This window comes from Myxine glutinosa, chromosome 13 (genome assembly GCF_964187855.1).
Source record: "Myxine glutinosa chromosome 13, kmMyxGlut1.1, whole genome shotgun sequence".
Taxonomy (NCBI): Eukaryota; Metazoa; Chordata; class Myxini; order Myxiniformes; family Myxinidae; genus Myxine; species Myxine glutinosa.
This window is the reverse complement of record NC_136273.1, coordinates 46,999,614-47,026,891: the sequence shown is the minus strand read 5'-3', so window position 1 is coordinate 47,026,891 and position 27,278 is coordinate 46,999,614. Positions and strand designations below refer to the sequence as shown.

At 44.0% G+C, this 27,278-nt stretch overlaps 1 protein-coding gene across 13 annotated transcripts in view; it reads right to left on the bottom strand.

Moving 5' to 3' along the window:
* LOC137438908 (nicotinamide/nicotinic acid mononucleotide adenylyltransferase 2) overlaps nt 1-25,592 on the bottom strand; it is a 141,319-nt gene extending 115,727 nt beyond the window's left edge. For 2 of the 13 annotated variants that reach the window (XM_078767401.1, XM_068134380.2), the window contains exons 1-3: nt 25,340-25,476; nt 24,741-24,829; nt 6,542-6,609 (exon numbers count right to left, since the gene is read on the bottom strand). In XM_078767401.1, coding sequence (XP_078623527.1) covers nt 6,542-6,609; nt 24,741-24,829; nt 25,340-25,424 — 242 coding nt within the window. In that variant the 5' untranslated portion in view covers nt 25,425-25,476. Of the gene's footprint in view, nt 1-6,541; nt 6,610-22,002; nt 22,098-24,740; nt 24,830-24,898 lie in introns of those variants that run through there. The other 11 variants (XM_078767403.1, XM_078767404.1, XM_068134378.2 and 8 more) reach the window with 11 other exon arrangements.
* Nucleotides 25,593-27,278: the final 1,686 nt, after the last annotated feature.

The window sequence follows — 27,278 nt, the reverse complement described above, 5'->3', positions numbered from 1 at the left end:
CTAACCGTGAACTTCACGTTCCTAAAGGCGTCCATGTAGTGAATACTTCCAGGCCTCACCACCCAACCACCATGGAACCTGATTTTCATCTCGGCCTCCCGGAAAAAGTGCTATTGATTTGCTGGATTTTGGATCTTTGATCAACCCCTTAACCTTCATTCAAAAAATGAAAAACAAAAATCAGAGATTGATGAGATGGAGTTTGGCTTTGCAGGGGTTCAACTTGGAAATTGAGCACATAAAGGGCAGGGACAATGTCGTTGCCGATGCTTTGTCCAGAGTGAATTAACTTTGGAAATCTCTGTGGGTTGTGTGAAATTTTGTTGCTTTATTTTTGGGGAATGTTGAATATTGTTACCCACGGGAATTGATGATTTGGGTTGTGAATTTACTTTTGTTTTTAAAAAAGTTTGCATGCAAAGAAAGATTTCGCTGTGTTCAAACTTTCTTTCTTGAGGGGAGGAAGTGTTACGGATTCGTAACTTTGGTTATTGGGGTTTTCACCCACTTGACGTAGTTCTGATATTATGTACTATTATTATCTTCAAAAGGCTTATTATTCAGGAACGGTTATTGAAAGTTAAAAAGGCTAACTTTAAATGATACAGGACACCGAACCGGAAAGACGAGAAGGTGAAGAGGAAGGAGCAGCGCGAGCCAAGTTGGAGAAGACGCGTGACGTCAGTGCTCCGTAACGAACAAGGTCTACCGAAAGCCGCGAGGGGATTTTGAGTTCCTGGAAGGGACATCCTGCGATAGGAATATTCGCTGGAGTGGAGAAATCTGCGTAGTCAGATTTGGGGCGCTGGGATTCCGATGAATCCTCGCCTCGTCGCATCGGCTCGAGTCAGAACCGTCGACCATTTTGAACCCCATGCTTCAGACACCTGTGAAGGTTTGCTTCGTGTCATCTTCACCCCAACATCATACCGTCTGTCGGGGATGTGTGTGTGCGACCGCTTCATCTCCAATTACATTGCGGTTTGCTGAGTGAGCGGTGAAGGTGCGCCTCTGGAGGGTGCCGTTGTACAGTTTGGCGGGGTGAGCACCCTTGCCCACTGTACACACTTCGGATATCGACTGGAGAGCGGGATTCGGGCTTCGACCGGATTTCGTTCTATCGACCGCTGGGGCGAATCCCATTCGCCTTGGGAAAAGTTATAGAGACATTGAGGAGTGTGCGTTCATTTGCTGGCAGAGCAGTGAGTTACTTGACTTTATCTAAGATATATATAGAGTGCACTCTTAATGGCCATTTGTGGTACCGTTATACCTGTGTGTGATTTTTAATACAATTTTGTTCAGTTATAATCATTGGTGTGGTTTCACTATTGATTTTCAACACAGGGTAATATATCTTTCTGCCGGGGTTCCTCTCAGGGTTCGGGGGTTACCGAGACCAGGAGATTGTAGAGGACTCCCTAACAATACCCGAATGGCTCATTCAACCCAGTCATCGGTACTCATTTTGCCGACCTCAGAAGGATGACAGGCTGAGTCAACCCACCTCATGTTAATTCAACAGCAGGACAGGGGTTTGAACTCCTGACCTTGTGATCTTAAGCCACCCACCTTAACCGTTAAGCCAACACCAGACTTAGTTATCATCCATACTCTGAACCAAATACAAACTCCTGCCCTGGCTACATGTAGGGTCCAGCAATGCAGCCCCCTTCATGAGGTACTTGGTGGACCCAGTGTGTGAGCAGGAAATAAAAGTTGGTGCTTGTTCTGAATAAATGGATACCAGTCTAGTGAGGGAGAGAAATCGAGAGGATAGAGATAGAGAAAGAGAGAGAAGAAGGGAGATAGCAAAGGAGAAATAGGGGGAAGGAGAGAGAGGGTGAAGGAGAGAGAGGGGGAAGGAGACAGCTAGATAGTGGGAAAGGAAGAGGTCGAGAGGGAAAGGGAGAGAGGTAGAGAGGGATATGGAGAGACGGATAGGGGGAGAGGTCGAGAGAGGGAGAGGGGGATATGGAAAGAAAGATATTGGGGTAGGCATTGAGAGAGAGAGAAGGAGAAAGGCATCGAGGGTGATAGAGATAGGGGGCGATAGGGAAAGAGGGAGGTATAGGTAGAGAGGGAGAGAGTGAGAGAGGGGGGTACCCCACAGATTGTGTTTATTTGTCTATTGTAATTTAATGCCCTTATTCTTCACATAACATTTTCCCAATACAGCAAATATAGATGAGTAAGATCATGGCCTATCATAGAGGAAGAAATTAAAGGCTGTGCATGTTTTGTATCTTCACAAATCTCCATTCCCCAATTGTTTGCATGTTTGCTATTGATGTCGAGTTCAGCAATGCTGCACGGTTCAGGCAGAAGTCCAACGAGGAGAAGGTGTTCGATCTGTGCGTCCATGCCACAGTCATATGTATACCGGCACTGTCATTGAAGCTCCCCTTCTGCATCGGCACCTTGCAGCGGCCACTCCCATTTCTCGAGGGGTTAAGGCACTGCCAAGTAAGCCGTGAGTCTTCTGCACAAAGAGGAAGGTTCTCATTTGTTCGATGTTTACTCGGTGATGTCTCTGTTGTAATTACGAGTTCTGTTCATCAATTCACCTCTGATTGATGGGATAGGTAGAGTGTAAGAAGCTGTGCATTGAGTCCAGTCTATTGTTTGCAGGTTGGTTCTGGAGCATTGGGTGGCGATTAGCACGTGACTTGCCAGCTTGTTTGAATTAAAAAGGTGAAAATTATTTATAAAGAAAATTTCAGCTACAATTATGAAAACGTTTTGCAACAATTAATTATCCATCTCAGGATAATCGATAGAAAAGCGTCTCAATGCGTTTTACCACTTTGCCTATGAGAAGTGGATTAGGAAATGTACGTATGCTAAATAAGTAGATAAGTAAAATAAAGAAGTATACAGAGGGATACATGAAGATTCGAAGGAAAGTCGGGTTTGCTGAACATTTAGTAGAATCTTTGTACAAAATGGCAATTTGACGGAAAATAAAAAAACATTTTTATGAGACGGAGAGAACATGTGGCCTTGTAATCTAGCTTTTTCATCTTGGCTCAGGTTGTTACTGCGGTATTTGGCAAGCCCACAGAGGGCGGGCATTGAGCCCGAGAAGCAATCCAAAATTGTGGAACCAAAAGCCATTAATAGAGGTCACCTTTAGAGCAGTGATAGGTTTGTCGGGAAATGGATTGCCATGATCATCATGTCACGGCACTGTGATGGATCACAATTTAGCACTTCCATGGAGATGGGATGCTTCCCTTTGAAGGAGAATACAACTGATGTGTTTGGCCACAATGGTTTTTATAATCCCAGATTATTTCAGTCAAAAACCAAAGTAGATCATTTCATAATGGACAGCACATGTGCTCAACTTCATCAAAATGCTCCTCGACTTATTTTCTCTCGTCTGACGAATCACCTTTATTTTTTACTTCCGCTGCCAAAGGTGGACGGAGGTTATGTTTTCATCCCTGTCTGTTTGTTTGTCTGTGAGCAGGCTATCTCAAAAAGTTATGGATGGATTCGGACGAAATTCGGTTCACATGTTGGTTATGTGATAAGGATGAATCAATTCCATTTCGGTGAAGATCTGGATACGAGAATTAATTCATTTTTTAAAGTGATTCTTCACAGTTGAGAGATGGGGCCAAAACGATATATAGCATGATATTTCAAAAAGTTGTGGATGGATTATGACAAAAGTAGGTGGATGAGTTGATTAGGTGACAAGAACAAGCCGATTAGATTTTGGTGAAGGGCCGGATTCAGATCCGGCCTATCAGTGGGATATGTCATGGAATAACTCAATCGAGCCATACCAGTTTACAGTTGGTTGCATGATTTATTAAAATACGTACGTACGGAGAGAGGTGCTAAACCACACAGGGTCAGCATTATCCTCTCTCTGTACATACGTATTTTAATAAATGATGCAACTAACTGTAAACTGGTATGGCTCGATTGAGTTATTCCACGACAGTATTTGGCGACGAGGATGGGATTGCAACACCCCAGGGCACATGAGGAGAGTGGAGCAATTCGGCTGAGGTGATGCAGATACGAAGGCTACCTATAAAGGAAAGGTGAGAGGGACCTTGCGGAGATTCTCTTTCCTGTCCTTTTTCACATTCACTGAAGTCGTGCGCCCTGTCTCTGAACCCAACAGGTGAAGCAATCCAGAGAAATTGGTTTAATTATTTATTCATAGGGAACTGGTTCTGGGAACCTGTACATTCAAATGTAATTTGTTATAGGATCATCTTCACCATTGAGAGATCGAGCAAAAAGCGATATATAACATGATATTAAAAAAAATTATGGCCGAGTTATGACTAAACTTGGTGGATGAGTTGTTTAGTTGCCAACAACAAGCCGATTAGATTTTGGGTCAGGTCCGAATCCAGATCCGGCATATCAGTGGGATACAAAACATAAACTGTTCAGCCTGGCAGAGGAATGCGCTCCACCGAATGCCATTCTATAGGAGATTGAGGCTCATGATATAGTGAGATGACAGAGGGTAAACAGCAATAACCTGATAATGGGCAATGCGGTAACAGTTGGACAGAATAAGCAAGGGAATAAATGAACAGGAAAAGAGGATTCAGAGGAGGGGAGTAAACACAGCAACCTGTAAGCAAGAGGACTGTGTTAAGTTAAGGATGGTTAATGGTGATATGGTGGTAAATGGCCTGCTAGGGATTGAACACCAACAGTAAGGGAGTTCCACAAACTGGATAAAAGAGGACCAGACGAGAGGTGTGTGGAAAACCTGGATTTTTGGAGTGTAACCAGCAGAAAGTTAGTGGAAGAACAGTGGTCACTGATCTGTTTATTAAGTGAGACCAGCAAGCCCTGTGCATCAGTCTCATAATGGAAGATTACAATCATGTTGAAAGTTTTATCTTCCAAACAAGCCAGGAGCGACAGATGTGATGCTGGAGTGCCAGCCCACAGTGGAGAGTGGAGTGCCAACACGTTATTGACCAATAAACAAAGGCTTTGTACGCTGAGTATTTTTGATATTTTTAGGAATGATCTGGAACAATGAAGGCTGCCTTATCTGTGGCTGGCTTTGCATAGCTTAGATGTTTGTGCACTCACCTTTGGTTGTCTTCCTTGGGTTTGAATGTCGACCTAGGTATAAACTGTCAATAGTTCCCGATGCATGGAGAGCCAGGCATCAATGTATTTGCTGTCTATTAAGCTTGAGGTCCCATTTGCCAGCACTGGTCGTTGGTAATCATTAAATACCCCATGATGTATTTGTGAAGACTCGGAGAGTTTTCGCTGGCACGCAGAACAAATGACAAATTCATACCCAAATCACCTCCAGTTGGACGTCAAGCCTGGTCAGCTGGTTCCTGAAAGCCAAGGGCCAAAAACAAATTCCTGCTCTAACCTACAGGTGGTGCCGCATCACTGGCACATCCGTTCTCCCAGAAAAGATGCATGCTAATCGTAATCAAATTCTGGGAAAACATGCATTCGCCAGACAGGTAGGTCATTTGTAAAGATGACAAGGTCGTGAGTAATTCAAACGTTTTGATCTTCATCGATTCATCCGAATGCATTGCTGGTCGTGGATGGCAACTTGGATATTTGCGCGAAGATTATTGGAAGTTTTTCTTTTTTTAAATAATAGTATTAGGGTGCAGTGTGTGGAAATCTAGAGAAAAGGGAGTGATGGTAAGAAAAAGAAATGGATCGATACTGCATGGAGTACCAGCTAGATGTACAGTTTGGCCTAATGTGTTGAACACAGTGAAGGTTTAATATCTCTCTCTATCTCCCTTTCCAGTGCTCTGTCTGAAGGCAGTTTCAGTGCTGCCAAAGCAGTGTCCTGGCATGGATGGATTACACTGGGTGGTTTGCTTTTGCCTTTCCAGCAGTAGTCAGGGCAGGAATTCAGGAAATGTTCAGGGTGCCGCTGTGCCGGCAATAACTCACATACTCTTCGTGAGAGACACCGTGGGATATTTGTATCTATTTGATGGCAGCTCAGTGTTGGAAAATGCTCACTTTGTCTAGTCTGTGACACACATCCCCATGATCATATCAACAATAACTATCAGAGTCATTGGCACAGCCTGGGTCAGGCTGACAAACATCATTTCAGTGGAGGCAGGAGGAGCTGATGTCACATTCCCATTTTTTTCCTTTTTTTCTCCTCTGTCCTAGTGGAGAATAAGGATCCTTAAGTGGCTGCATTTAGCCTGAGGCCAATCGATAAGAATCACATTATGGGATGCAGTAACCTCTAATACTGAGTGCGATGCTCGAAGATGTGCCATGGACAGTGGTTACTCTGAATCAGAAAAATGGTATTCCACATGAGCAGGACCAAATAACAAATATTTACCATCATGCTAGGAGAACTAGAGGTGGACAGATCCTGGTGCAGAGTGTTTAGGGTCCATCTACATATTGCGTACGCAAAATGGCGATGTTCCCCTCCTACACATCCCAACAATCAACCACCACAGAACATATTCAAACCGTCTAGACATTTCTTATAATCATAATGTGATTTCGTTTACATGTACATGTATGAGGGCCATACCTGATCCACTTGGATGTTCTCACGGCCAAGTGACACATCGTTAGCCTATGATGACTGGACAGAAGAGTCTGTGGTGGGAAAACATGCAATGTTTGGAAGGGGAAAAAAAGGTTCATGAACTCTATTTCAGAGTATTCCAATTTTATACAGTTGGCCTTCTACTTGGGAAATCGCGACTTTTTGAGTTTTCCCACTAGAGATTAAAAGAAACAACACCGAAAGTCTAACAGCGGCGTAGCCGGGCTTGTAATAACCGGCGAAGCCGGTGTTGTCAATAAACGAGTACGTATTATGTTGAAAACCTGATTATGCCTTGGCTCGAGAATCCGAAGCGCAGTGGACGCAGCCATCTTGCGGAGGCGGAAGTATGCATAACAAATTTTAAACGTTCATTAGGAGTTTCTTTCACCCGTCGTGGTTTGATTCACAATCTTATGCACCTCCGATGTATTAATAAAATAATTTAAGACCAACATCGGCCCGCATGGGCCTGGTTATCTTCAACAAAACGCGTCACCAAACACCGGACCCAATGAGAGTCGAGCATTTGCAAAAATATTTCTAAAATGAAATCACTCACTGGATGGAGTGCTGGAGACAGCCATCGACCGGATGCGGAAGTTTGCATAAAACAATTGCGAAAAAGTTCAATAGGAGCTTGTTTCACCCGTCGTTCTTTGATTCACAATCTCATGAAACCTCTAATTAGTAATTAAAATACGTTAAGACCAACCTCGTTAACTTCAACGAAAATCGTCATCAAACACCAGAACCAATTATTATTATTACGCGTTTCGGACGGTGAAAACGGCGTCAAATATTCTAAAATTGACGAAGAATTATTTTTTAGAAATCTCGCGGCCGTACGGGATAGTTTTTCACGGCCAGAAATATGGTATAAGCGGTTTACATATTTAGTTTAGAAATACGGATAGTTTTTCATGGCCGGAAATATCCGAAGTTGAGATGGAATTCACCGAATTAATCACTGCAAGCTAACGTCTTCTGGTGGACGAAGCTGCCGTGCCCGGAGAGTCAGAGAACCAGCCCTGGCGCCTGACAGCGACTGAAGTTAGAAGACTACACACTTACTGTGAAAACGTATGTTAAGCCCAGTTAAAAATAGGCCTTAAGCTAGCACATCGTATAGTTAGTTACTTCCTTAAGCTTCTTGTGACATTTATTGTATTGTATGCAGGTATTGCCATTGGCGAGGACTGTCTGCTCTTCTCTTTTACCAAGTCTTACCAGGTACGGTACCTACTACACCTACCTACTACCAACTACCTAACCTACTGATACCATAGTGATGGGTAAAATAGTGGCAAGAGGTATGCAGGTATTGGGGAGGACTGTCTGCTCTTCTCTTTTACCAAGTCTTACCATGTACGGTACCTACTACACCTACCTACTACCAACTACCTACCTACCTACCTACTACCAACTACCTAACCTACTGATGCCATGGTGATGGGTAAAATAGTGGCAAGAGGTATGAAGGTATTGGGGAGGACTGTCTGCTGTTCTCTTTTACCAAGTCTTACCAGGTACGGTACCTACTACACCTACCTACTACCAACTACCTACCTACCTACTACCAACTACCTACCTACCTACTACCAACTACCTAACCTACTGATGCCATGGTGATGGGTAAAATAGTGGCAAGAGGTTTTGGCTTCGCCGGCTCATTGCGGCTTTGCAGTCGGTACTAGTAGCCGGCGAAGCCAGTGTTGTGAATGAACGCGTACGTATTATGTTGAAAACCCAGATTATGCTGGATCTTTTGAGAATTCCTAGCTTTGACGCACCAAATTACTCAATGGAGGCCGCCATCTTGCGGATGCGGAAGTATGCATAAAAAATTGAGAAAAAGTTCGATAGGAGTTTGTTCCACCCGTCTTTGTTTGATTCACAATCTTATGCACCTCTAATGTGTAATTAAAATACTTTAAGACCAACCTCGTTCCCTGGGCCCGCACGGGCCCTGGTTATCTCAAAACGAAAATCGTCACCAAACACCGGAACCAATGAGATTCGAGCATTTGAAAAAATATTTCAAAAACCAAATCACTCAATGGAGGCCGCCATCTTGTGGATGTGGAAGTATGCATAAAAATTTGAGAAAAAGTTCAATAGGAGTTTGTTTCACCCGTCTTTGTTTGATTCAAAATCTTATGCACCTCTAATTTGTAATTAAAATACTTTAAGACCAACCTCGTTCCCCGGGCCCGCATGGGCCCTGGTTATCTTCAACGAAAATCGTCACCAATTACCGGAACCAATGAGATTCGAGCATTTGAAAAAATATTTCGAAAAAGCTTATGACCACGTTTCGGAGGCTGAAAACGGTATCAAATACTCTAAAATTGACGAAGAATTATTTATTAGAAATCTCGCGGCCGCAGGGAATAGTTTTTCACGGCTGGAAATATCCGAAGTTGAGACGGAATTCACCGAATTAATCAAGAAGGAAATTTTATACATTTTAATCTCATCAAGAATGCAAATGTGAAATGGTGTCATTTTGAACTAGGTACGGTACCTACTACACCTACCTACTACCAACTACCTAACCTACTGATGCCATAGTGATGGGTAAAATAGTGGCAAGAGGCTTTGGCTTCGCCGGCTCATTGCGGCTTTGCAGGCGGGTACTAGTATAATATAAATCACAAACACATATGATTAGCTCTTTAAACGGTCGCTAATGCCGTTTATGACATTAAACAAAGAAATTTGGAGGAATCCCGACATCCATGAGGTAAGTTTTACTTACAGAACAGAACTGAGGGAAGATCTACTATAATCTATATCCTCCACAAGAGTTGGGTTAATAACATGCTATCGAAAAACCGAGGCGCCTTCCTTACTCCTGTGGTTGTTAGTACCGTACACCGCTTATCATCGATTCATGAACCATACACCGCTTCAATCCATTAACTTTATATTCACGTCATTGAGATTAAAGTGTTATGGTCATATTTACTATATTATTATTATTACTATTACGAAAATGATACTACTGAAACGATAAACTACTGTAAAAATAAACCTGGGCTTAATTTGTCTGAAGTGGTCCGAAGGGTCGGCATAAAACCGAAGGCCTATACGTACCGTTTTGTTGCAAGAGACGTAACGCCGATGCTTTCAATATTTGATGGTCATTTTAACAATTGGTGTGTTTGTGTTTCACACTGAATGAAAAACGTCAAGGTAGAGCATGGCGATAGTGATATATGATGGGTTCGACGATATGTTCGGCCTGAACGAAATTGGAATAAAAATGGCGGTGTGTGGAGAGTCAGCCGCCGTACTGCCGTAATGACCCCAGACGTAATCACATCACCCTGTCATGTGATCAGATCCTCAGCTCTGATTGGTATACGTTTGAGGGGATATACGTCATACATACATACATACATACAGACGGACAAACACTGTTCTAGACGGCTTTACCCTATGGGCTACACCGTAAAAAAACCTTCACTACAGAGATTAAATCTTAAGTATGGATATACTTTGACAGATGTTGTTTGCTCCTCTACTTCCTCCTCCTCTTCTGAAACACATCTCCTGCCTGAGCTCCACTTTCCTTCCCACCTTTCCCCTCCTCCCCTCCACCCCACTGCAACTCGGCTCCACCCCACTGCGACTCGGCTCCACGCCACTGCAACTCGGCTCCACGCCACTGCGACTCGGCTCCACGCCACTGCGACTCGGCTCCACGCCACTGCGACTCGGCTCCACCCCACTGCGACTCGGCTCCACGCCACTGCGACTCGGCTCCACCCCACTGCGACTCGGCTCCACCCCACTGCGACTCGGCTCCACCCCACTGCGACTCAGCTTCACGCCACTTTGCCTCAGCTCCACCTTGCCCTTCCCTCCCTGACGGTATGTATGACCTGAATGCATAAGATTTGCTGAAAGCTAGAATATATTTTATCAATAAATGCAGCGCAGGAATTTAAAGATGCAGAACTTAGTGAGCACATGCCACAAGCTTGTACAAAGAACTGACACACATTCATATGGATCAAATGCATTGTGCATTAAAAATGCAGATAAGACGCAAGAGCACGTCAATGTGCGATAGAAAGACCAACCAAGAGACCTTCCAGTCTTCAGTAACATCTAGCTCTTCGGGTGGCCTCAACCTGCATTTTAAAGCTGTTTTCACATTTGATGAGCAGTTTGAATAGCAATCAAGTGCTTAAAGAGGATACTAATCATTGTCTCAAGACCTGAGAATCTCAGATATCGTTGCATCTCAGAATGCAAGTGCAGCAGTCGACAGTGTGAACTTCAAAATGAATATTCTTGATAACTTCCAGCCCTAGTGCTAAATTTAAGAAGGTGTTCAGCTCAATGCAACTTAAGGATGATGGCAACACCAAGGAACTCCAAAGACTCTGATAGAGATTGATCACCAGAAACAAACTGGAGGGTTGATAAGCTGTCTTGGGGGTAAGAAGTGAGAGTTTGGGACTTGTTTAATCCAGGCCTAATCCAGGGAGTTAAGAAGCCAAGATTGCATCAGCTCATGTGTAATAAAAACCTGCTCAGCTACTCTTGCACATCCTCTCTTTCTCTGTCATCTGTGCTCGGTCATCTTACATCTGCTTGGAAATCAACCAACATCACTGCACTACATAAAATGTGCAAAAACTGATCCCCTTAACGACAGACCTATCAGCTTACTTACCAATCATCAGCAAGGTCATGGAATCAATCATCGCAGTTGATATGAAATCTTCCCTTTTCTCCAACAACCTCATTGCAGATCACCAATTTGGTATCAGATCAGGTCACTTCACTTTGGACATGCTGCTTCTACTCACTGAACAATGGATGGAAGCCCTCAAAATCAGACATAAGATCAGGGCTGTCTCTCTGGACATATCTAGTGCTTTTGATATAGTCTGTAATCCTGCCTTGCTCTCTAAACTCTCTGCCTATGATATCCAAGGCCAACTCCACACATGACTTCCTGACTTCCTCTACCCTTGTAGCCAACGTGTGGCTCTCAACGAAATTCTTCATCTTCTCTCCCTGTCAAAGCTGGAGCGCTCCAAGGCAGTGTTCCTGATCTTCATCAATGATCTCTCTGACTCTGGGAAATCCCATTTATCTATTTGCTGATGACTCCACCCTCTGCCACGACATCCCTCACCCTTTACAGGCAGGCTGCAGCCTCTTCCCTCTTCAAACTTTGAAAAAAAAAAAATCACAAACTGGTCAAACACTTGCAACATGTCCTTCAATCCTGACAAATCTCCCACTCTCACCGATAGGATGGTCTGGCAAACCCTGCTATCTACTTTCTTAACAAGATAAGATGAGCAAGGTAAGATGAGTAAGAATCCTGAGGGAAGTTCAGTCATTCAAACTCCTGGGTCTCATGATCAGCCATGATCTTTCTTGGGCAAACCACCTTTCAAAGTTGGCCTCCAAAGCCAGATGCCGGCTGGCTATTCTCATCATACAAAGTACTTCCTTAGCACACTTGAAATGCCTTGGTAATCTCCTGATTTCATGATGCCATGCACACATTCAAGGCACCCAGTGCCAGAGGCAGCATAGCAACCCCAAAACATCACTGAACCTCCTCCAAGTTTGACTGTAGGGAAAGTGTTCTTTTCTTTGAAGGCTTAATTTCGTTTTCTGTGAACATAGAGATGATGTGCTTTACCAAAAAGCTCTTATTTGGTCTCACCTGTCCACAGGAAATTCTCCCAGAAGGATTTTGGCTTGTTCAGGTGTCTTTTGGAAAGCTCTAGTCGGGCTTTCTTATGTCTCTCTCTCAGCAGTGGGGTCCTCCTGGGTCTCCTACCATAGAACCCCCTTTCATTGAGTTGGCAATGGATGGTGCAAGTTGAAACTGTCGTACCTTGTGCCTGAAGGTCAGCTTGAATCTGTTTGGCAGTTGATCGAGGTGCTTTCTCCACCATTCGAACAATCATTCGCTGCAATCTTTGATCAAGATTTCTCTTGGGGCCACATCCAGGGAGGTTGGCTACAGTGCCATGGGCCTTAAACTTCCTGATAACATTGTGTACGGTGGACATAGGAACATCAAGGTCTCTGGAGATGGACTTGTAGCCTTGAGATTGTACGTGCTTGGCTACAATATCGTTTCTGACCCCCTCAGAAATTATCTGGTTTTCTTTCTTTTCTCCATGCTCATTGTGGTACACATAGTGACACAAAACAGCAGATTAACTCCTTTTCTTTTTTCAAACTGATGGAATGAGTGATTTTAGCTCACCTGGAATGAAGTTCAGGGGAGTTTATGCGATGGCGCAACGTCCGTCAGTCCGTCCGTCCGTCCGTAACCACTTGAAACTTCTTCTCCGAAACCGCTGATGGGATTGCGACCAAATTTGGCACAAATGATATTTGTTGTGTTGTGACTAAAGTTTGTTCACGACATTAAAACAAAATCGCAGTCTAAGGGGGTTTACCAGGGATCAAAATGGGTCAAGGTTTGACTCCCCAAAATAGGAACTTGCTTTTTCCTCTGAAACTACACATACTATTTAGATGAAACTTTACCACAACCTGCACCACCCATGATGTATCAAAGTTTCTTCATGGAATTTAAAAAAATCTACCTCTTTAGGGGTCTACGGGGGAGAGGGTTCCCCCCAAAATAGGTATTTGCATTCTCAGAAACTACACATGCAATTCTGATGAAACTTGACCACAACCTTAATTACCCATGTTGTACCAAAGTTTGTTCCTGGTATTTAAAAAAATATCGGGGTCTAAGGTGGTCTATGGAGGGGTGGGAAGGGGGGCTTGACCCCCAAAATAGGTATTTGCTTTGTTCTCAGAACCTACACACACAATTTTGATGAAACTTCACCACAACCTTCATCATCCGTGATGTACCAATGTTTATTCAAGGCATTGGAAAAATTGTGGTCTGAGGATGTACACGGGGTGAGGGGAGGGGGGGGGGGGGAGAGGGTCGCCCCCCAAAATAGGTATTTTTTTGTTTGTTTGTTTAAAGTACTGTACGTATATTATGATTATTTTGGTATGATTCTACATGCTGCCCTGTCTTCTAGCAACCACTGAAATTGGTTTTAAAAACCTTTAGTCAGTGCAATATACTGTTTATTCTACCAGGTGAGCACCAGGGGTATTGCCCCTGTTTCTGTTGCAGGCACATGCAACACACCACAGGTGAGTACAATTCCAAAGTAAAGGAGAATCACCTGCTTGAAATCGAATAATTTCTAACAACTTCTAAAAGGTGCCAATAATATTGTCCAGGCCATTTTAGGATTTTTGTGCCGAATAAGCTAAGATTTCGTAATTTCTTTCAGCTTTTTTGTTTTGTTCCACTGCAAATGAAAGAAATACATATGTGGATACCAAAAGATTTTTTAATTTCAACAATGTTCTGGAAGAACTGGTGCATTATTTGAAAAAAGTGCAAGGGTGCCAATATTTTTGGCCACGACTGTATATGTATATCTTATGTGTGTATATTGTTATGGCTTCGTCACTTCCACCTTTGTTGTTGTTATATGCTTGTAGGATTTTTAGTTTCAGATAATATTGTTGTTAAGATTTTAATTAAAATGATTTGTGTGAAATGGAGATGACTTTAGTAGAAGTTAGTAAAAATAAATGTTTGTGAAGGAAAAGGAAAACGCGGCAAAGAGACCGGAAGAAGGGAGATCGATATTGGCAGAGAGAGGAGGAGAGAGCTGTGAGTCACATCGAGGCAGCGAGCGGACTTGTTTTTATATATTGGTCGCGAATGAGTTGAGGTTTCCCGTGAAAGGGATTGTTTACGACATCGTCATATATTGTGAGTGCAATTAAACTTGCATCTCAGGTTTTATCACCAAGTGTGAGTCACCGTTGGAGAAATCAAGCGTCTCCATTACGGGCCTATACGCCATTTTGTCCTCGAGGAAGAAGAGGCTGTCCACTTGGTGCATCTTGTTTTGCCGTTGGGATATCCGTATCGACCTCATCGTGCTGATTGCTGTTGGGTTACCTATTGGCTCAATTCCCTTATCGACCTCTCACCTCGTAACTCCTCATCCACAGTCGCGTCAATATCTGCCTATTGATTTGCCGTTCTGCACGACCTCGACCTTCAACCAGCGTGGAGATTCGTGCACTGACTTTGGGGAATGTTACATTCTACTCACGTTTGGCGTATTGTGAGTTCCTTGCTTTGAGAGCATTGGGGAATGATGGTACCATCATATGTATTGTTAATTTGATACAAGTGATATTTTCAGTGTACTTTCTTTAATAGTGTTATTATTGTGTATGTGAGTGCATTGGTGTGAATACAATTACTTGTTTTGTTCTACAAGTGCATTGGTGTGGTTTTACCATGGTTTATTAGAACACTCAAGAATACAAATCTTTCTGCCGTGTTCCCGCTCCAGACTCTGAGGTGCACCGTAACCGGGGGTTTGGGGAGGTAATACGTAACTATCTTATGTATGTGTATATCTTATGTGTGTGTGCATTTGTATGTTTGTATGTATGTATGTATGTATGTATGTATGTATATGTGTATCTTATGTTTGTGTGTATGTATGTATACATGTATCTTATGTATGTATGTATCTTATGTGTTTGTGTATCTTATGTATGTATGTATCTTATATATATATATATATATATATATATATATATATATATATATACATATATATATATATATATATATGTATCTTATGTATGTATGTATGTATGTATGTATTGTTACGTTTATGGGGGTGGATAAGAGAATACAGTAGGAAAGGTAGAACTGTATCGAAATAGCATGGACCATGTGACGTGTAGGAGCATTTTGATGTACATAAGTAGGGACAATGTCGCTTAAGGTTGTTTTGATGTGCATCATACAGGGAATGATGCCGTGCTAATGAGAGTAGGGTTTAAGGTTAATTTCCCCTGTTCGTGATACCCTCTGTGGCCATCCCTAAAATTATAACCGCCGGCCAAGCAAAACAGGACCCGGCCAAGTGATTCATGCTCCCTGGACACTTGCGGCAAAAGACCCGACCCGACTATGTTGACTGTGGGTGGGGAGGGGAGGGAGGGGGGGACAAGGCTGGCAGGCCACGCCCCCGGAGTGACGTGCCGGATGACATAGTGGGAGTGAGGAAGGAGCGCTTGGTTGTTCGACAAGAAGCTGGCCATTTTTGTTTGCCGCAAGGGGAGCAGTTTTATACGACAATCAGAAGGAGCATCGGATGTTGGGCACTTTGGTGGGATGGAGGCCGCGTTGTACACCACCAAACAGTGGAGAACACAAAGAGGGCCGTCTTTGCTACTCGCCTCATCTCATGCCCTTGGCGTTCTTGCTACGCGCGGACTACATCAGACTCATCTCTTCGTCGCCGTCGCCATCTTCCCCCGCGGGTAGCTCAGTTGTGCTCGACAGCCGCCCACCTCCTAAAAGGACTCATTGGGCCCATTTAAGTGCAAAAGGGGATATTTTTATTTTAGTTACTTTACCCTGTGTGTGTGGTTGAGTTTGAGAGGAGGATCCTCATATATAATTGGACTTCAGGTTTTTTTTTTGTTTTTTTTGTTTTTTTGGTATTTTCGTCCACACTTATTTTCTTATAAAACGTTATTGTGCATTTTATTTGTCGCGTTGTGTTTGGGTTTTGGGAGAAAACCCGTGTGTTCTTGTAATTAAACGCTTTGTGTCTCTTCCCTCTCACACACGTCAGTAACCGCCAAAAATTGAGATCACCTCGGAAGTTAACGCTGGTTCGGCCCATTCGTCCCAGGCTAGTATTAACTAGCTATCGACATGACAGTATGTATGTATGTATGTATGTATGTGTTTGTGTATCTTATGTATGCATGTATGTATGTATGTATGAATGTCTGTGTGCATGTATGTACAGTCACGTGAAAAAGTAAGTACACCCCATGTAAAATTTTGACTTTTTCAACATACAGCTGTTTGATCTTCATTTCAACAATATTGATAGATAAAGGTGATATAATATAACAAATATCATGAAACATTTACATTTTGTAGTCCATTGTATAATTTAAATAAACATAAATGCAAATTTCGCATGTGGAAAAAGTAAGCACACCCTTGGCTCCAATAGGTGGTATTTCTCCCTTTGGCAGAAACAACCTCAAGTAAGCGTTTCTTATAACTGTCTACCAGTCTCTGACATCGACTGGGAGAAATTTTTGCCCACTCCTCCATGCAGAATTCTTTCAACTGTGCAATGTTTGAGGGGTTTCTTGCATGCACAGCTCGTTTAAAATCCCCCCACAACATCTCGATGGGATTTCGATCCAGGCTTTGACTTGGCCATTCCAGAACCCTCCATTTCTTTCTTTTCAGCCATTCCTTGGTGGATTTACTGGTATGTTTAGGGTCATTGTCATGTTGCAAGGTTCACCTTCAGTTGAGCTTCAACTTTCCGACAGATGGCCTCACATTATCCTCAAGCACCCTCTGGTACAATGAAGAATTCATAGTGGATTCTATGATGGTGAGCTGCCCAGGCCCTGATGCAGCAAAGGTGCCCCAAACCATAATATATCCACCACCATGCTTTGCAGTTGGTATCAGGTTCTTGTGGTCAAATGCTGTCTTTGGTTTTCGCCAAACATGTCTTCTGGTACTGTGGCCAAATAGCTCTACCTTTGACTCATCTGTCCAGAGCACATTGTACCAGAAGTGCTGGTCTTTGCCTAGGTGTTCATTGGCAAACTTTATTCTTGCCCTGATGTTCTTTCTGGACAGCAAAGGTTTCCTCCTGGCACACCTCCCATGTAGATCAAATTTGTGCAGCCCCTTTCTAATGGTAGATGCATGCACTTTGACATCAACAGTGGCAAGAGCTACCTGTAGGTCCCGTGATGACATTCTGGGGTTCTTAGAGACTTCTTTCAGCATTTTACTGTCTGCTCACGGGCTGCACTTGCTGGGGCGGCCTGGCCTGAACAAGTTGGCAGTTGTTTGGAATCGTCTCCACTTGTAGATAATCTTCCGGACAGTCGAATGATTGATTTCCAATTGTTTGGAGATCTTTTTAAATCCATTCCCAGACTCATAGGCATCTATAACCTTCTTTCTGAAGGCCTCAGAGAGCTCTTTTGATCTAGGCATGGTGACGCCGCACACTTCAACAACAAAGAGCAAACCAAACGAAATGTCTGAGGTTTAAATAAGACAGGTTCCTCCAAGATCCTCTCCAACGATGTTCTAAACATTTGCACCTGAGCTGGTGCACCTGATTCTAATTTTAGGTATTTGAAGTAGTGATAAAAATGTATGGTTGTACTTACTTTTTCCACATGCAAAATTGCATTTATGTTTATTTAAATTGTACAATGGACTACAAAATGTAAATGTTTCATGATATTTGTTATATTATATCACCTTTATCTATCAATATTGTTGAAGTGAAGATCAAATATATGTATGTTGAAATATGTTGAAAAAGTCAAAACTTTACATGTAGTGTACTTACTTTCTCACGTGACTGTATGTACCTTATGGAATAAAAAATGGCTTGGCCAATCTCCACTCAATTTTGTGTACATGGTGGGGTTACCTGTGAGCCAGTTATCCGCACAATTTAAATCCTCCCCTTACGATCTTCCCCTCCTAAGGGAGGAGGAGCAATGACAAATTAAAGTCCTTTATACTGCGATACTGATTAGGGGCAGAGTAGTGGGGGTGGAGGTGTGCAATCAGAATATTTACAAATTATCTAATGTAATCTTAGCATCCACCATGAAGTTTTTTTTTTTTTAAAGAAAACTCCATTACATTCCTTGCATTCGAGAATCTTCCATGACCAATTAAAAATTGTGCTCCATTATCACAAATTATTTAAATCTGTACAACATTACAGTACCCATGTGTGTATATCATACAGTGCAGTACAGTGTATACATCCAGTTGAGAAGGCCTACTTAACCTGCAAATACTAGACATTGCTTGCCAATCAATCGTATAGAATTATGCTTTGTAATTAAACATCTGATGTTACACCAAGGTCCCTAAAGTTTAACGTCTACTAATGCAACAATGATGTCACTTCGCATATGAATAACATATCACCATGAATACCTTGTGCAAAGTTTCAGCCGATTATACTTACAGTATCCAAGGCTCCAGGAGGAGCTTGTACACACATATACAACATGTATGATAGCGAGACAGAAATCAGGGTACCATACATACATTTACACAAGGAAATTAGGATAGAGTATAGACAGTGGACAAATCAACACCGTCTATGGCATTTAAACCTGGAATCTCGGCATCACGACATATGTGCTCAGATGGGAATATCAAACAGACCCGCACTCCCCTGGCCCCATGGGCTAGTTTTGCCATCCACCATCTTGCTCGTTTTTCATGCAGAATCTCCATCTCCCATTTCACTCTCCAATCGATGTATTTTTGCTCTTGCCCCACTCCGCCATTCATCAAAATTTACTTCCTCTGCCCACATGTATGCTCAACACGCTGTTGCTATCAATCCTGTAATGGTGTTTTGTAAGACTAACATCTCCCTGCATGTCCATTCCTTTGTGTGCATTTTGGTACCTTTACCTTAATCTTCAGTCATTCTGTTCGGCATTTAAAGTCTGCTCACATCAGATAACATCTTATCCCTCCTAAATATTTCATCGACTCTTCTTTGAAGCCTGTGTGAGTGTGTGCGGAGTATCGTTGAGAGAGAGGAAGACAAATGATGAATGGCGAAAGATGATGGGAATAGAGCCTGTGATTGATGCTGTGAAGAGGAACAGGTTGAGATGGTTTGGTCATGTGTTGAGGAAGGATGAAAGTGACTGGTCGAGAAGAGTGATGGAAATGAATGTAGCAGGAAGTAGAGGACGGGGAAGACCGAGAAAGACTTGGCTAAAGATGGTGGAAGAAGAAATGCGGGCAATGGGGAAACAAGGAGAGATGCAGAAAATGGGGCAAGATGGAGAAGATTGTCATGGGGACCGCAAGGCTAACCCCCGCTCTAGCATGGAAAATGGCCTTAAAATGCCTGTTGTTGTTATTTGAAGCCAATGAAATGACTTTGGGTGCAGCAACTCTCCTTATGTTGACAATTTGCTTTACCTCTCAAATATGCAAGGCCCAAAAAGTCTTGTTCCACTATAAACCCTTTTGAGCATATGTGACTTACAAACTCTTATGATTCCCGACCGGATCATAAACTGTCGAATTGGTGATTCGCAGGCAGGGTGTTTGGCATCACAGAGTGTGCCATTCCTCGGATGGACATGAAACCATCTGCTATCATTAGTTGGTGGATTTTAACGATTCCACGGTGTCTTTCACGGAGAGTCAGTGAGTAATTGCCGGAACCCTGAACAAATAACAAATTACTGCCAAAATCACTTTCAGGCAAATATCAGGGCAGCCTTCGATGTGGAATGATTTTTGTATTTGGAGGGTTTGGTTTTTGAGAGGATTCCCTGGATATCATGAGAAAAATTACATTTTCGATGCTTTCCCGTGTCCAACCTTTAGCAGTCGATTTGTCGGGGGCAGGTAAGTGTTACTGTTCTTTTGTGGAAGATTTTACCCTCTGTCTTGCCAAAACGTTTTTTTTATACTTTGACATTAAACTTGCAACTTCATTATTCACTTGGGCAGACAGGATGGCCTAGAGGTACGCACACTCGCCTCTAAGCTGGCTATCCTGGGTTCGCAATCCCGACCCAGCTATAAACTGTCAGCTTGGTGTTTCACAGGCAGAGTGATTCATCAATGTGTGTGCCGTCCCTTGGATGGGCATTAAACAGGGGGTCCCCTCTGCCAGCATGGGTTGGTGGGCATTAAAGATCCCATGGTGTCCTTCGCAAAGAGTAGGCGAGTATTGCTGGCACCGTGGCCAAATTCCAAATTCCTGCCCTAACTAGGTGAATGCCAGGCCGGTTCGTGAAGACTTGGGTCCAAGCCTCCCCCGGCCGACCCCACAATGTGGGGTAATAGTGGCCGTTAAAGAAGAAGAATTCATTATCCACTTGAATGAATACAACTCAATGAATGACTATGTCTTTAAAAGCACAATTTATATTAAATTGAGGAAAAGGTAACGCCAACTGTATACGAATGTTTGAAATGCTCCCACCTTTATATATTGAAAATTCAAACAACCTTTTTGTTTTGACATGAATTGTCCTTCAACCAAGGATTTTTTAATGTTTTTTTTGCAAAATGATCAATTCTCCAGAGGATTGCTTTGTTCCACCCATTACATGCACATACCCCAATGCAGTGCACAGGTAGATGAGAGGTATCGCTGCACCTATAAAACAAAGTGCAAGGAGGTTTCAAAAATGTGTCTGCCAGATGGGATTGGTAAAGGAACAGCAGGCATGTGATGCGCAGATGTCCTTATGGTTTGTATTGGAGAGTGCAGGCATTACTCGGTGAGCTTAGTGTAATCCCGCTTCAAGATGCCTTGGGTACCCAATTCGTGCAACGACTGTGCTGTGGTTTGTCTTTCATTCAGAAATATCCTCACACTGCGGCGATTTGATTTTCAAACTTTCATTTCACTGTACCAAATACAACATGCATTTTAAGGCCATTTTCCCTGCGAGAGCAGGCGTTAGCCTTGCGGTCCCCATGACAATCTTCTCCATTTTGCCATATTTTCTGCATCTCTCCTTGTTAACCCCCTTTCCTGCATTTCTTCTTCCACCATCTTTAGCCAAGTCTTTCTCGGTCTTCCCCGTCCTCTACTTCCTTCTACATTCATTTCCATCACTCTTCTCAACCAGTCACTTTCATCCTTCCTCAACACATGACCAAACCATCTCAACCTGTTCCTCTTCACAGCATCAATCACAGGCTCTCTTCCCATCTTTTGCAATTCATCATTTGTCTTCCTCTCTCTCAACGATACTCCGCACATCCACCGAACCATTCGCATTTCCACCCTTTCCAGCCTTCGTTGCTGCTCTACGTTCATTACCCATGTCTCGCTCCCATAAATCATAACACTTCTCACACACGCAGCATACACCTTTCCCTTCAGCTTCAACAGCACTCCCCTCCGAGTCAGCACGCCACTCAGTTCCCGAAACTTCTTCCATGCACATCTCACTCTAGCAACCATTGCCGAGTCTGATCCACCTTCTCCATTCAGCATGTCTCCGAGGTAGCAAAATGTTTTCACACCTTCCAGCTTCACGCCGTCTCCAATATCCAACTCAACATTTCCTCTATCTGCAGCTCCCTCTGTGCACACCTTACATTTGAATGTAGCTGCCACACTGGTAAATGACCCTCTCAGACCACTACATTTTTGATGAACCCACTCAGCGCACATTGTACATTGAATGGAATTCACTCCGACACCCTTCCTGCACACATCACACAGCCACTTCCCAGTTCTTTCCACCTCACCACATGCTTTACCACTTGCCATCACCTTCGTCTTTCCGATATTCACCTTCAGACCTTTTGCCTCCAACATTCCTTCCACTCGTTCATCTTCTCCTTCAGTCCATCCATATTCCATACTCTCCGCAATCAACACCAGATCATCTGCATACAACAATTCCCATGGTAAACCCTCCTTTACGTTCCGAGCCAGCACCTCCATCACAGCTACAAATAGTAGTGGACTTAGTACCGACCCCTGATGCACTCCCACCTTCACCTCAAACTCACCACTGTTCCCGTCCTTCGTCCTTACAGCTGTGCGCGCTCTTTCGTCCATTGCCATCACTACTCTGATCAACTATTCCTCCACTCCTAACTTCCTCAATGCCCATGGCAATACTTCACGCGGAACCCTGTCGAATGCTTTCTCCAGATCAACAAACCCAAGAAACAACTTCTTCCTCTTCTCCATGTACTTCTCCTGCAACTACCTTACAATAAAAAGCGCGTCTGTCGTTTCTCTTCCTGGCATAAATCCAAACTGCATTTCGTCGATCTTCACTTTCTTCCTTATCCTCCTCTCCAACACCCTTTCCAATACCTTCATTCCATGCTCTATTAACTGTATCGCTCTATACGAGCCACAGTCCAGAGGGTCACCTTTCCCCTTGTAGAGAGGGACGAGGGTACTCAGTTTCCAATGACCTGGGATGCGGCCTTCTTTCACCACCAGATTCACCACCAAATACACAAGTGATTTACAATATAAAGTTTAATCATAGTCGCTGTAATCAGGAAATCTGTTTTGTCTTTCAATATATTATTACTAGCCGTGCCTACCTGTTGCTTCGCAAAAGGGTTTAATCAAAAGATTGCATGTTGTACTTCAGCAACATATTGTGTGTCTATCTTTGACTTTCAATGAGGATGTAAAATGAAGTAAAATGCGAAAAATGATATTTTATAACACGTGATTGTTGTTGTTGTTGTTGTTGTTGTTGTTGTTGTCATCGTGGCTGTAGTTGTTGTTGTTTGTGTGCTCCTTCCGTGTACTTTCATACATATTTATAGTGCTTCGAGAAGTATTACTATATATAATGTGTTGTGCTCCTTCCATGTCCTTCTAGACTCTAGAGGATTTCTGATGTCATAGAATTATAAATTTAATAAATAATTGTTTCTACGCCCCCGGTGGTGTCTATAATAGTGGATATGGATTTGTCCCCCTCCCGTTTTCAGGCTGTTGGTGCTCCTGTGGTTGGCAGCGCGTGCTCCGGAAGCATTTGCGGAAAGATTGTGGCAATTCTATGTGTGGTAGAATTGTATGGTCAGTTAGGGTCACCCAGATAGCTCAGATAACAGAGCACGGGTACGGTTTTCCAGACGGAACTGGGTTCGATTCCTGGTCTGGGTGAGTAATTTCCCCACATATGTCAATTAAAAAGAATAATAAATGTTACCGTTGTAACTGCTGAATTAAGCTCCCATTCCTGCTTCCTCTTCTTCAATCCCCAAAAGACAGGCTTTTAAAATAGGCATCTTTGTGATTAAACGGACAACAAATTTTTGTTCCAGGTAAATAGATCATTAGCTTTCCAACGGTACCATATGATCAGCATGAACCCTGCCATGTTCCTCCTGTCATAGATCTTTCTCTCATATATCGAGATAGATCAGAGTTCTATAACATATTTTTATCATACAATGACATCAGGAACCCTTTAGAATCAAGTGTGATTGATACACACACGGATGGACGCTTTTCCTTTCAGTAATAGTTGCTCTCGGGATCGTAAAGGAGCTGCAACACGATCACACACACACACACACACACACACACACACACACACACACACACAAACATGTACATACACACACACACACACACACACACACACACACACACACACACACACACACACACACAGACACACACACACGTGCGCACACACATGCACACACACACACACACAAACATGTACATACACACACATACACACACACACAAACATAAACATGTACACACACACACACACACACACACACAAACATGTACATACACACACACACATACACACACACACACACACACACACACACGTGCGCACAAACATGCACACACACACACACAAACATGTACATACACACACACAAACATAAACATGTACATACACACACACACACACACACACACACACACACACACACACACACACAAACATGTACATACACACACACACACACACACACACACACACACACACACACACAAACATGTACATACACACACAAACATGTACATACACACACACACACACACACACCAACATGTATACAAACACACACACAAATATGTACACACACAAACAAACACACATGTGCACACACACACACACACACACACACACTCAAACACACAAGACAGGACTTCAGACAACCAGAGTCGCTGAGCTTGGGGGAAGTGAGGCAACTTCCCAAAGCACTCTGGTTAACAACCATTTTTATGACGTCACTTTTCTCTCCCCAGGGTAATCACAGGGAACTTTCCATCGCCATGGTTGCCAACCTATGGTTGTTTGTCCGTGTTCTCTCCTGTTTTTAATGCTGATCATCAAGCAAGGAAGCAGCACGTACTCGTTTAAAAATGGTTGGTACGACTCAGTCAGGGTCCGAAGCGCCGACCTCCCAGACTCAGACGAGACACTCCAACCGTCTCATAGTCATGGGACATTCAAACCATCCCCGTGTTTTTTTTTTTTACTTTACCTGCCATTTACAGGTAAAGCTCCCAGGCCTGAAACTCACGCTCTGTCCGCAGGCATCATGGGAAGGTGCGATGAGTCCTCCGATGACGTGCAAGGAGCCGATGGAGCTCAGGTGAGCACTGGCGCGCTCTGCAGGAAAGTTTGTACACACGTGACAAATCGAACATACGGAACACGCGCGAAAATTACAAGACTTACAATGAAAGGATTCAAGTTGTATGACGTCATCAGCATCCGCCTCAGCCGGTACGTCTCCTTCCCAACAGGTCGAACAAATAGCCGCAGGACGAGGTTCGATTCACGTTCACCTCGCACGTATCGAACAGAGAGGATCGCTGGTGCTCTCATACGGACCCCTTCCCTCCAAATCGACCCCCGGACCCCGCGTAATTGAGCACGTACTGTATATTCCCCCAAATCCCAGCGACGGTATAATCCACGAAAGAAAAGAAAACTGACGTCGATCGCCTAATCGCCACGACGTGACGTTGGCACCTCGTCGCGCCAAGCACCTGCGCGCCGCAGGTTCACCTACCTGCGATGAGCGTCTCATTGTCGGAGGGAGCGGCACCGCCTGCGCTGTGATGCTAATTTTAACCCATCCTCGATTTCCCTTTTTCCTCAACGTCCTCGACTCACCGAACATGGCCAGGTGGCCTTTGGTCACCGGGTTGAAGGTGCCGCACGCCAGGAGGATTACCCGCGTGTTTTGGGGCTCGCCCATGGCGGCCGGAACGTAGCGCTGCGGTGGATTTGTCTCGGACGCAAAACGTTCAGGCGGGAGGGAGGGGCTGGCGAGGGCACAAAAGGGGAGAGGGAGGGGCGGGTGGGGGCCAGGTTCACTTGCTCTGGGTGCGAACGAACCCGTAAGGAAGGGCGTTGGCGGCAACGTTCGTCCAATAGAAACGGACCCAAGTACATTCGATTTTTCACTGCAAAAGGTTCGTCATAAATTTGAGGCGGGAGATCGAGAGAAACAAAATCCCGAAAAAGTTCGTCCTGTAGACTGTAAATATAAAAATATAAATAAATGACGTCACAGGCGTGTAATGCAGGACACATGTGTGACGTCACAATGCTGAGTGGGCAACAATAGTGTGAGGGATCCGTCATGCTGGATCTTCATCACCAGACGTGTGGAGTTGGAATCACCAGCAGCAGCAACAAGGGAGCCGGTAGAACAATTGATACCATTTTCTGTCTACAAAGAACAAACAATGCAACCCAGATGCTGTAAACTGCCGTCCTGGTGTTTCGCAAGCTGCCTGATTCTCGGATGGACGTTAAACGGAAATCCCGTCTGTCGGTGTTAGTTGGTGGACGTTAAAGATCCCATGGTGTCCTTGGTGAAGAGGAGGCGAGCTATCGCCGGCACCCTGAGCAAATTACAAATTCCTGCCGAACGTCAGGCCTGGCCAGCCGGTTCGTGAAATACTTGTGCCAACCTACCAGCGGCCAACCCCACGAGGTGGGATAATACTGGCCCGTTAAAGAAAAAAAAGAAAGAATAACAAGCGACATCGTGTATCCCAGAAATTTCTGGTCACGTGGGCCATGGGCATCATTTTGTTTCCATTGTTACGTGGTCCTCCCGGTAACTACCTGGTCTTGGTGACCCCCGGACCGTGGGAGGACCCCGCCAGAAAGATATCTGATTTATACGCTTTCGTAGCGCAATCAATATGAAAGACACAATAATTCAAGTCAATAAGAAACCCCACACCAAGGATCCGGATTACTTAATAATATATTCTCCATCCATCATCAGCAATCAACAATCCATCAACAATCTTACTAAGATGGCCATCTCATAAATTTCCCCCCCTTTCCCCACTCACGACCCCTCAATGGTCACTGTCCCTCACCATGTCTCTGGGCCCCTCCAGACCAAGGTGAAGGTCGACTTCTCCGCACACGGGTGGTTGAACGAACCCCTGGCTGGTGTGTTCCAAACGTGCACGTCGCGTACCGGGAACAGCTGCTGCAGCGCACACCTCCTTGCAAAGCAAAGCGGGCAAAGCAAAGCGCGGCTTGCAAAGCGCGCGAGGCCCAAGGTGCGACCCGTACGCGTCCTTGTAGACGTTGAGGCGAACTGTGCCGGACGCTTGGTTCCGTGCACGAACCCACGGCAACTTGACGTGTAATCGGTAATTACCCCGCGCAGGTATCTCCTTTCGCCAGACGGGCTTTCAAACGCAGCGTCCCCCACGCTGCTCAATATCGACACCGCTCGCGTCGGAGCTGGGCGAGGAAGAAGAAGATCGCCGCTTCTCCCGGACCTCGTGTCTTTTTCTTCTTCCGGTTCACTATCCCTTTTCCGGTCTCCTGTTATCCGGAGCCTCTCTAACCCTTTAACCACAACAACCTTTAATAGAATAAACATTAATAAGCAATGACATGAATAGTAACTCCTCTAAATCCGGGATCCGTAACACTCCCCCCCTTCAAGAAAGAAAGTTTGAACCCCGCGAAAACTTTATGTGCCGGCCAACTTTGATAAACCAACCCGATACCCCAAATCATCAGTCTCCCCCGGGCACAATTATCGCATCTCAAAAATAAAGCAACAAACTTTCAC